At 41.4% G+C, this 12,367-nt stretch overlaps 1 protein-coding gene across 17 annotated transcripts in view; it reads left to right on the forward strand.

Annotated features, from left to right (window-relative positions):
- Nucleotides 1-12,183, forward strand: part of LOC129810589 (leucine-rich repeat-containing protein 7-like) — a 294,865-nt gene extending 282,682 nt beyond the window's left edge. For 4 of the 17 annotated variants that reach the window (XM_055861262.1, XM_055861261.1, XM_055861260.1 and 1 more), the window contains 7 exons: nt 1,369-3,169; nt 3,857-4,009; nt 5,098-5,217; nt 6,190-6,462; nt 6,748-6,840; nt 8,396-8,470; nt 9,532-9,820. In XM_055861262.1, the coding sequence (XP_055717237.1) occupies nt 1,369-3,169; nt 3,857-4,009; nt 5,098-5,217; nt 6,190-6,462; nt 6,748-6,840; nt 8,396-8,470; nt 9,532-9,723 (2,707 nt within the window). In that variant the 3' untranslated portion in view covers nt 9,724-9,820. Of the gene's footprint in view, nt 1-1,368; nt 3,170-3,856; nt 4,010-5,097; nt 5,218-6,189; nt 6,463-6,747; nt 6,841-7,302; nt 7,366-8,395; nt 8,471-9,531 lie in introns of all 17 variants that reach the window. The other 13 variants (XM_055861274.1, XM_055861264.1, XM_055861275.1 and 10 more) reach the window with 10 other exon arrangements.
- Nucleotides 12,184-12,367: the final 184 nt, after the last annotated feature.

The following is a 12,367-nucleotide window of genomic DNA, read 5'->3' on the forward strand; positions in this document are numbered from 1 at the left end:
CTCTTCTTCCTCCTCTTGGCTGTTGACCCTGTTCGTTTCCTGGTCCATCCATTATTGGAAAATTGCAACTCTGTGTTGTGGTCTGTCTATATATGCTTGCCAATTGATTCTTCATGAGATGCACCTTTGAGCAATTTAGACAACTGGTTGATTGTTGGTTGAACTAACACTTTACATTCCTTCATGAGTGAGGGTCAATTTCACCTGCACGATTCATCAATTCACGTTTTTGTACGAAAGGTCTAATAGAAATGTGTAAAACTATGCTTGACAGTTTATGACAAATAGTTCAACAATTTTGCAAGTAATGGCTTATGCAAGGTACTAGTGCCTAGATGTTTTGAGGGGTAAGACTATTCAACAGAGAACCATCTACTATATTTTGATCAACATGACATGAGCAATTGATAATGTGGAAAAAAGCTGACACTTGTACATTATCAATTGCAATTTGTTCAAAGGAATAAGAAATTGCTTTTAATGATGTGCACAAATGACTAGATGATTTGGAATTTGTACAAGTAGTATCAAGAATTGCACTTTTGATCTAAAAAATGCACCAAAGCGACTGAGAAAAACTGTAGTAATTGTATGAGTGTGTCCTTGGTTTACCATTGTCCTCTCGATTATTATTACAATGTCTGTTGGTGCGTGTGAGTATCTGTGCTGTGTGTTTTGTCTTTCGTGCCATTGTGGATTGTGCAGGTGATTACGGGTCTCATAACATCATTGTGCGCTTGTGTTATTTATTCAAGGTACTCCTCACTCTTTTATTTGGGTTTCAACTCTGTGTTTTGTATAGTGTTTGTTTGCGCTTCGTCCCCGTGCCTTTACACGGCACGCCGTAAATTGGGGTAAAATAAAAAAAACTATTACGCATTCCTGCGCCTGTCTCCCGACCATTTATGCCAACGTGACAGAAGGAGAGTGATGGAGTGCTGCATCAGATGACCAGGCCTCCACAATCACTCAACCTCAACCCAATTGAGATGGTTTTGGATGAGTTGAACCGCAGAGTGAAGGAAAAGCAGCCAACAAGTGCTCAGCATGTGTGGGAACTCCTTCAAGACTGTTGGAAAAGCATTCCTCATAAAGTTGGTTGAGAGAATGCCAAGAGTGTGCAAAGCTGTCATCAAGGCAAAGGGTGGCTACTTTGAAGAATCTAAAATCTAAAATATATTTTGATTTGTTTAACAATTTTTTTGGTTACTGTATGATATATGTTATTTCATAGTAGTAGTACAATGTAGAAAATAGTAAAAATGAAGAAAAACCCTTGAGTGAGTATGTGTGTCCAAACTTTTGATTGGTGTGTACATCTTAATGAAATTATACGCTGTCATACCTGTGCTTACGCTCTTTCTGCAGGCTGGTCCAGCAGTTCCCCAAGCCCATCGAAACCAAGCCGCTACTGAGTCAGAGAGACCCCAGAGAGACCCCTCCCTCCAGCACACTGCAGCAACGCAGTGAGCGACGCCCCCTCAGTGACACCTTTGACCAGTGGAACGATACCTCCCACTACGACAACACAGGCTTCGTGTCTGAGGAGGCTCCTCTGAAGACCCCCAGTGGTAGCAGCAGTGGTAACCCCATGCTGGGCTCCAAGTCCCGCAGCTCCTCCACCTCCCACGGGGGCCGCCGGCCCCTCATGAGGCAGGAGCGCATCGTGGGCGTCCCCCTGGAGCTGCAGGAGGCCCCTCACCAACACCCACACCCCTCCCACCAATTTCATAATGTCCGCACCACGCCTGAAAATGAAGTGCCTCAGCCTCCCCCTCCCAACCCATGGCAGAACTGGACGCGAACGCCCAGCCCCTTCGAGGACCGCACAGCTTTCCCCTCAAAACTGAGCTCCCCAGGCAACAGCCCCAACCCTGACCGCAAGGACTTTGAGCAGGAGATGCATCATGGGGAGCTGCCGGGCACGTTCCCCTCCACAGGGACATGGGGTTACCTAGACTCCAGGAACTCCTCGGGTCAGGGGCGCAGCAACCAGCAGGCCAACATATCCAGCATGTACCAACATGTCCAATCCAAGCCCACTAGACCAAGCTCTGGTGCCATGGTGATGAGCAAGAGCTCTGAGCGCCTCTCTCCCATGATGAAGGAGGTGAAGGCTAAGTTCAAGAAGTCCCAGAGCATTGACGAAATAGACATGGGCTCCTACAAGGTGTACAGCATCCCCGTGGACAGCTACAGCTCCAGCATAGAGAACCATGGGAGTGTTGACCGTCCAGACATGCCGGCCCCCATGGAGCAGAGCATGTCCCGCAGCCAGTCTGCCCCCATGCTGGACGATGATGACGCCTACGGCACAAATAGCCAGCAGCAGAAGCCTGCCATCCCCAAGAAGGTCTACCACTTCGACCAGAGCTTCAACCCTCAGGGGGCTATGGATATGAGGAATCAGCAGCAGGAGAGGAGGGCCCCTCCGCCCTTCCCCAACACCCCTGAGTATGTCAACCAGCCGGGGAAGACCCTGCCCAAAGAGCTGGTGAGCCCCAGGGGCTACCGGGGTTACCCTCCCATGGACCAGATGTTCTCCTACTCTCAGCCCTCAGTCAACGAGGAGAACCAGCCGTCCCAGCAGCAGCAACCCTTCCCCATCCCTAGTCAGCGCTCCCGGCCTGGGTTCCTGAGGCGGGCTGACTCCCTGGTCAGCTCCACAGAGCTGGCTCTGTTCCGCAGGGTTCAGGAGGCCCAGGAGATGCAGCAGATGTCGGACCACTACGGCCGGCAGCACTTCAAAAGCATTCTGGAGCAACAGAACAGTCCCAGCATGGCCCAGCAGGACCAACAGTACAACAAGAGGAATGGCAGGTACGAGGAAGACTACTCCTCCTACCAGGAGCCCAAGAAGCCTATCTTGGGCTACCCTACAAAGAGCCTGACGCAACGACGCCCCCTGTCGGCCAGGAGTTACAGCACAGAGACGTTTGGGGCGTCCCAGGCCAGGCCTGTGTCTGCCAGACCCACAATGGCTGCACTGTTGGAGAAGATGCCCCCAGATTATAATCTGAGCACGTGTACTGAGAATATAAAGAGCCCTGATGAGATGAAAATGCGCACCATGCAGCTGCAGCATAAGCCTGATGATATGTCCTCTAAGATGCCAGTAGACTGGAGGCAACAGCTGCTTAGACATATAGAGGCCAAACGATTAGACCGGGTAAGTCTGACAACTTCTTAAACTCAGTTTATTACATGCTCACAAAACATCTATATGGGAGCTTCTGTTGACACACCACATGACTGCATGACTGTCAGTATTAATTAACGTGTTCAGTCCACTGCTTAGTAATGTGCGCCAGTTGTGGCACCAGACCCACTTGATGTTTCTCTATATGTATGTTAATCACTTATGTTGATTGTGATAAGAAGCACAAACATGGTAAGTTTTCCTCTCTACTTCCTTTCTCTTCTATTTTCATTCTACTATTACTGTTAGTATGATATCATACTTTAACAAGACAAGTATATCTGTCTGTACTACAACAATTTGGATGAGTTTCCCTAACACTGATTAAGTCTAGTTCTAAACTAAAAAGCTCTCCAGGACTAGGCTTAATCTGGGTCTGGGAAATCGGCCCTTGATAATATAGGCAAGTACTTCAGTGCTATACATCTCTTAAAGAAAAGTACATACTGTTGCTTGTATGGTATACGTAAGCGTACTGTATCCATGAGTGTGTTTTTAATGTGTTTGTTCTGGTACTGTAGTAACTCTGTACTGTTGTTGTTCTGTTTGTCAAGCTCACTTTATCTGTTGCAGCTACGCAATGTGTGTTGGTGCAATCCCGTTTACCCAGTGGCTCACCCATTTACTCATGTCACGCGGTTGTTTCCCTCCAATCAGAGCGCTGTCCTTAAGCACAACACAGTAAACTTCGGCATGCTGTACTCTGGAGGCTATGCCGCACCGCATGCCGGCAGAAGCATGACAATAAACTTTTACAATAACACGAATAAGCATGAAAACCAAACAACACAGTGGCTACCTCTACCCAATGTGAGTATGAACCAGAAAACACAGAAACAGCCTCAGTGCAGTTGAACCCTTTAACATTCATGTGATAGAGTGTGTACTGCATTTGTACTGTTTTGTAAGGACAAAAGCGTAAAAACAACATTTATCATAAGAAGCACAATATTACCAATACCTACAATTGCCAATGGAGAATGTGAATATTTGTTATCACTTGCCTTAAATATTGAAATGCTATGGCGTATATATTTGTTATTATAGTCCATATTTCAACATCAAACAAAAACTAGTCTACAGATAAACCATGACATGTGATGGGCTAAGCCTCATGTATTACAGTATCAGTATAGAATCCATAGTGAAGCCGAGTATTATACCATTTCTCAGCCAAATGACACCAACTGTGTTGGTGTGAAACAAGCCAAAAAATGACGGACATGGCAATCCCTCCCATTTCAACTTCAAGCCAAGTGCTGTCTTTTATCTGTTGTCTGAAATCTTAAAATGTCTGCAGTGTGTTGCATGTCTGCAATATATGTGTCAGCTACGGTGTCTGCTCTGCTCTATGGGTTACAGCCGTCCTCTGTACAAGTATTACTGTGTCACTCAGTAGCCTCAATCCAATGGAGCCTAGTGAATAGACACCATGCATTTCAGGACATAGACAAGCACATTGTAATAAAAAGCCAAGATTGTATCTTTCTCGTATAGGTATTTTAGTGCCTAGATAATATATCATTTTGAAAGCCAACCCATCATTCAGAATATCTCTAAACCTGTTACAATCTATTCTTAACAAAAACGTTTTGTATGTGGAAAAATGTCAGCAGGCAAATAACCCAACTAATATATTCATACGCATAGGACTTTGCGCTTACTATTATAAAGAAGTTAAGGTCATGATTGATCCAAGGACACCCACTGCTTTACTAGCTGCAGTGCTCCGTCAATAGTCATATTATTATCAACGATTATAACCTTATAATTAACACAGTAAATCAATTGTTCTTTATCTCTGGTAAAACTGTAGTCATTTTGGCAGAAAACGCAGGTTAACCCCATAGCCGAAATGATACTCTGAACCCTGTTCCTTTACCCTATTCTCTCTCCAGACCCCTTCTCAACAGAGCAATATATTAGACAACGGCCAGGAGGTGGTCTCTCCCACCACTCAGTGGGCCCCCTACTCACTGGGCAGGAGAGACGTGCCCCCAGAAAATATCATGAAAAAGGTTTGTGCTTTACACTGACAAAGGACCCAGAGAGAGGCCTGTTTGGAGTGTTAGATATGTGGTGTAATGTCACTGTTAATTTGAGCCTAAACTATGCTGATGATATAGTGCACATTATCACCCAGCTTGCTGACTGAAACATTGAGCTTGTAGCTCATTCATGTATTTATTTATGACATACCAGTACATTTAATGTCAAACCGTAATACACCCCCCACACATCCATTGTTTTAAACAAAGGTGACATTACAAGGACATACAGTATAACCACATAAGGCTTCATAAAGGGTCCCTTGTCTTGTCTCTGTTGCACTTCTTAAGGTTACTCCACCTGTTCTTTTAAGATGGGCTCCTTTATTTAGCTGTGATTGCTATGTCAATGTTGTTAAATGTCAGGAGTAATTGCTAAGCACCATGAATCATTCCAGCAGCGCTCCATTCTTGCTTGGTCTCCCTGGCAACCTCTGTTTTTCAGTTAGTTTGGCTGTCATTTCATTGTGGTCACATTCTAGCCATCAGTGTCTGTGCAACAATAATGAAAAAGGTAGACCAGGGACTTCCTATGAAATATTAATGCCCAGAGAAAACTGTGAGTTGTGTATCCTGTTTTATTACTTGTACACTCTTAGATAAAAGGGTTCCAGAAGGGTTCTTCGGCTGTCCCCATAGGAGAACCCTTTTTGGTTTCAGGTAGAACTACCTTGGGTTCCATGTAGAACCCTCTGTGGAAAGGGTTCTACAGGGAACCAAAAAGGGTTCTGCTATGGGGACCGCCGAAGAACCCTTTTAGGTTCTAAATAACACTTTTTTTCTAAGAGTATCATGTAGGATGATAGGGTTTGCAGGAAAGCCTTTATATGGTCATTCAGGCTTGAAGAAAACCAAACTAACAGAGAAAGGGGCTGAAGCATGCTGCACCTCATCTGTCTGTTATCCGCCATTTTGTAAGACGTGACGTTTGCATCTTTGCAGCTTCCTGACTCTTTGCCTAACGGGTTGAATTACCCACAGGCAGGCGGCCACCACCCCCACCAATCACAGACAATGATAGTGACGTCCGCATCAGCCACACCCCCACACCGCTCGGTGCGGGACCAGCAGTACGAGGGCGCCATCAACAAGATCTCCATCCAACAGTACCAGTCTCCTCTGCCCATGGCCACCACCACCAGTCCCCGGCCCCAGAGCGCACGCTGTCTCATCCAGACCAAAGGCCAGAAAAGCATGGACGGCTTCCAGGAGCAGGTTGGCCATCACTCCCTCGCTCCACTTCCACCTCTTTGTTTGTCTCTGTGTTTGTCCCTCCATCTGTGTTTGTCTCTTTGTACTTCTCTCTCACCCTCTTCCTCTTAGGCATCCTTTCACTCTCCTCTCTCTCTTCCTTTCCCTCTCAATCTGGTCGACAACAGATCTCTGAGAGGCCTATATTCTGGCTACCGGTATATAGAGAGGAGAGATAACGTAATTGTATCGTAATACAATATCGAATTTATATTTTTGGCAATATGAAGTTTTTGTGTCGTTTGGCAGTTCTGTGTGCGGATAGAGAAGAATCCAGGCTTAGGGTTCAGCATCTCAGGTGGAATCAGTGGCCAAGGGAACCCCTTCAAGCCTTCTGACATGGTAAGATTAAAGCAGCTAAATGTTCTCTGTGGGGGTCTGATACTGTGCAGCCTGTGCCATAGGAACATGTTCCATTTCTCTCTGCTGTAGTCTGTTCCTTAAGCTGTTTGAATAACCACTGCACAGCACTGTATGTCTCACTTCAGAGTTTCCATGGTAACAGGTGCTACTACAATGCTGTATGCTATGCAGTGCTGCAGTTGACTTGGTTAACTTTGAACCTTTTTATTATATGCCAATAATGAGCAAGAATCAAGAAAAGACCTCACATTTTTGTGGCAATGAATCGTAATGTAGACGTAAGGTTGGCAAATGCCCAATCGTTCAATACTGTTTTGTTACCATGGTAACAGCAAAGAAAGGATGCAGTGAGAAAAATGTCCATAGCTTTGCATTTAAACAAATTCTAAATCAGTTCAAATGTTGTTGTTGTTTTTCCCTTGTCGTTTTGAAACATCAAAGCCTAGGGCTGGATTAAATCCTTATCGCAGAAGTATCGTGGAAGATCCACGTAAAAATGTAAAGGTAATTTCCGATTTAGATGACATATGCAGCGTTTACCGTGAATGCAGTAGCGGGAACATTGCCTTTAAATATCAATTGAGCATAACGTGGATCTTCCGCGAATCCAGTCCCTAGTTTCTTCTCCTTGACATTATATTTGCAGGGGGAAAGTATTGTAAGCCATAGAAATAGAATTCAAATTCAATTTTGTACACATTGTTATGGCCATTGAATGTGTTGTATATTTTGTATGCATATCATCCCCCATCTTAGCCCCCCACTGAAAGGTGGTGCATGCTGATTACAGAGAGAATCTTCTGAGGGCCTGCTTTCCTGTGATGCCTCAAGGAGTCCCTGATGTAATACATGAGTCATTAGATGTTAGTAACGTTATTCGGGTTCAAGTGAGGATTAACTGTTTAACTGTGTTGAATAAGCATCTTCATATGGTATTATGATCATCTTCATATGGTATTATGATCATCTTCATATGGTATTATGATCATCTTCATATGGTATTATGATCATCTTCATATGGTATTATGATCATCTTCATATGGTATTATGATCATCTTCATATGGTTTAAACGCATGCAAAGATTGGTGTATTTATAATCTCTGCCTTGATTAGACATTTTTTGGAAACATGAAATGTAAAAAACATCCCCCACAGGGTCCATAACTTTGTAAATAGCTGGAAAAATATATATATATTTTTATCGTATCTGTTTTGGTACTGTTGATATCTTTTCATTAAAGTTAGATGTAAATGCCATGTAAGTACATGTAGTTCTTGAGTTTAACAAACAGAGCGCACTCAGACAACACTTCCATTTTTGATCTTGTGACAGATCCTTACGGTAGTTGTCTGCTTTTTACAGTCCAGTTAAACCTATAAAGTTAATGTTGACAATGACATCATCAAAATCATGCACAGAACTTGAGTTCGAGGAAACACAAAAAAAAGCGCCAAACACCCAGTTTGAAAGGCAAAGATTCTAAACAATCTTCACCATGTGGTTCCTAACCTCATATCACTTTTGACTTATAGGGTATCTTTGTTACTAGGGTACAGCCTGATGGACCAGCCTCCAACCTGCTTCAGCCTGGGGACAAAATACTGAAGGTAACCATGTTGTTCATCACTGCATCGATCATCATTGTCCTCTGAGTCTGTGAGAGCGCATCCTCCTTCCGCCACATTGCCAGTAGAGGCTTTGCATGTGGCATTTTGTGCTGGACGTACATGTGTCTACCAAGTGAGCATGGTCCTCTTTTTTGACCTCTGTCAAACTTCCAACATGCTTTACTTGTCCCTCAGTCAGGTCTTCGACTAATAGTGCTTATACTGTATGTATCCTAATAAAGGCCCATAGAAACAGACTGAAAAATGTAAGTGGATAACATACAAGTAACTTTACTGATATATAGGATTCCTAATGTGATGTTTTATATATAGTATTGACCAGCAATGTAATGATCTCAACTTTTTTGATAACCTTGAAACCCCTGGAGCATTTTCTGCTATTTTTTCTCAACTATCCTCTCCATCTTTCCAACTTTGCAGCAAAGATTGAATCTGATCTCTTCCTCTATTTCAGTATTATCAGATCCTCAAATCTCTTCTCGTAAATACTTCAGGAGTAAACCTTTTAGGATGAGCATCAGAGTTCTTCTACCCAATGTGATAAGAAACTAATTGCACACTATGATGTGGTGGTGTATTTAGCTTAGGTAGAGGGCTGTTACTCTAAAAGGGTAATCACCATCACACATACAGTACATAGGGATGAAGCTTTCAAAGTGTTTACCATAGTGCAGAGAGGGCACTGTACCCCTGTAGATTGTCAGATTCCTGGTCCATGTGAAGCTACTGTTCAGGCTATATTTGTCAGTCATAAATCCAAACCCATGACAGTGAAGCCTACATGAACAAGTCAGGCTCTCTGTGCCAATATAACTTAATGGGATTGGAATAGTCTCTACAGTTATTGGCATGTCTGTTATATCTGTGTCGCTTTAAATGTGTGCTAGTAGAAGCCCTCGCCCCTTTCCCCTCGCCCCTTGCCCCTCGCCCACCCGTAGCCTGCAGAAGCAGGCACTTCTCTACTCTCTCCACAGATACAAGTGTTAGCTGAAGGACAGACCTCTAAAGACCAGCTTCTCTCCTCCTTCTCTCCTTTACAGCATGACCACCTTCTCTTCCTGTGTGCATCTCTCTGCTCTTCCTCTCCTCTTTTCCTTGACAGTGTTGTGTTTCTATCTCCTGAGCTAGGACTGTTTCCAGTCCTCTCCGTGCTGCCCCGCCCTGCCCCTCCTCACTCCCTTCACTCTGTTCACCTTCTGCTTCATTTTTGCATTGCAGGGCAATGGACATAGTTTTTTACACATGGAACATGAAACTGCTGTGTCTCTTCTGAAGAATTTCCAGAAACCTGTGGACTTGGTAATCTTGAGGGAGAGCACAATTTAAATATTTTTTTATAACACCATTGCTTCTCACCCAAACGGTTTGTGGAAATGTGTACAACCGATTTTTATCTATGAACAGAGACATTTGCCAATTGCTGGACCAATGGCAAAAACTAGTGCCAAATGTTCTATAGGATACATATCTTATAACCTATCTATGAATTTTGTGTAAACAGGAAATGTATATTCTGAGTTGATGTGAATGAAAGTCATTTTTCTCATTCAGCCCGAGGCTGTAGGTTGGAGTAATTTCATGTTATTTATTTTTATTTGATCTTTGTTTTTATTTGGAAGTTTTTTGCTTATTTATATTGCCTTTTATTTTGTACCTTTTTCATTGTAGCTTCTCATTTTACTCTCAGAGCATGAAAACACACTAGCTCTTTAGGAATTACATTCACCATAAACACTGCCTCAACTTTGTATATGCCTTGTGTAAATATTTTAATTTACAATAAAGACATGAACAGTAGAGAGGGGAATGGTACTGAAAATATAATTTTTTTTGTTGCAGAAGAAAGAAATCGCACTTGTCTCCAACCTTAATACAGGGCCAACTTATAATCAGTTTTTTATTTTTTATTATAGGTTTTCCCATCGGTTTATTTAATTGTTTTAAAACTATGTTGATCTCTGTACCCAACCAGTCACTGCATTCTGTGAACTAGATTTTTTGTAGGTGCTCAATGCTCAATAATGTATATGTATATGTTTACACACATGAGCAAGATTGAAGTAGAAGCAATATTCTATCCCACCTCTGAAAATCTTTTTGTAAACATGACAAGACTACCCTAGAGGGCCATCTGCTGGCTATATTATGTGGTTTCCCGTAATTGTGCCAAGGAGTATGTAATGTATACATACCCCCACATTCATGTACAGAAAAATCCATTGTTTGTGCACTTAAGCACAATTGTAACATCGTTTCTCATCTGTTTGTCTGTGTTTTTATAAAAAAACATTTGAGTGGTTTTGTTCGCACTGATTTGAAGTGGTGTGAGTAATATTGCTTAGCTTTTCAGCACCACTCTGTGGAACACCAATTACTTTTTAGAACTTCATTTCAAGCTCAGTTTATTATGAGTACGCATCATTGGAAAAGTATTAATGCGAGAACTATGATGTTTTTTTTCAACAATGCCGCTGCCCAGAATAAGCATTTCACCCTGCTACATTTCTGGATGGATGTTCATTTTAAGCTCTGATGTTACAGCATGGTCTTTGAATATGTTTTTGGGATACATTCTGTGTTTTGAAATAGATTTTAGGGTCTCTCTTATTAAGAGATTTCTCTCTTTTTGCAAACCGATAAGATTATTATATTGTCAAAATTGGTGCCATTTTATCCCAATCAAAAACGTATTCCTTATGAGCCCTGATGAGCCCTGAATTTTTCATAACATTTTTGTCAAATGTAGCATCAAATGTGACATTCTTGAGAAAACTAAGCACCTATAACCCTATGGAGGGACCCTGGTTGAATTTGTGCCAAGCTAAGCTAGTAAGTGGTACTTCGGTATGCAGTCAATTATGAGTTCATATATTCAAGATATTGTTACAGAAAGTTTGATAATATAATTATTTTTACTAAATGTTTTCAGGTAATTATTCGGAATATATTGATATACCTTTGCTCAAATATATAGCTTTGCTCAATTTGCGAGATTTTATAAGGACAATGAAAGAGTATGGATGAAGATCTTACGACTTGAAGAAAAGCTGTACTATCAAATGTATTTCTACAGTAATTGTGAATTTGTGTTATACAAATATTATATATATGTATATGAATATAAAAATAGTCATTTTTGTATGTGTTTAAAATACAATTAAATATAAGAAAGCGAATATATGGTAATATTCAGTCAAATTGCAGTATTGATGTAAATAATTGTGAATGAAAACACATTGAGATAATTTATTCATAGATTGTGAATGTACTCCAAGCTTCTGCAGTATGAAGACTTATTGGACTTGAATGCTGCTTCATTTTTTGTGCAAAAAGTAATTTTAACTATTAAAAGAGAATTATTCTGTTTAGTTGGACAAATTTAGTAATAATTTATTAAACTATTTATTTGCACATGCAAGTTTAAACCTTCCAGTTTTATTTCTGTATTAACACAAAGAAATGTAATTGGTAAAGTATATATTGTGTGTTTAGATTGCATTTCGCAGATGCTATCTGTACATATTTAAGATACATTTTTATTAAAAAAAGATTATAAAATTGAACGAAAAATGCTGTGCAGCAAATACAGAGCCATTTTCGGCTTTGGAAGTACAATTTTTCAGTATTTAAGAAGTGTTTTGAATAATGTATAAAAGTATATTGTACAAATAAAAATGTCACTTGTTATTTTTCATGGTCCTCTGTGGTCTTTATACAATCCCATCAAAACCAGTATTTTCTTCCCCTAAATTATGAAGTTAATTTGTCACTTGATAACAGCATCTGCTAAATGACTAAAATGTAATATTTCATGGTAAGTCTGGTATCTTACTGCCACCCATCACACTTGACTTTCCATGACTAGGTTGTGTTTTG

This window comes from Salvelinus fontinalis, chromosome 14 (assembly GCF_029448725.1).
Source record: "Salvelinus fontinalis isolate EN_2023a chromosome 14, ASM2944872v1, whole genome shotgun sequence".
NCBI lineage: Eukaryota > Metazoa > Chordata > Actinopteri > Salmoniformes > Salmonidae > Salvelinus > Salvelinus fontinalis.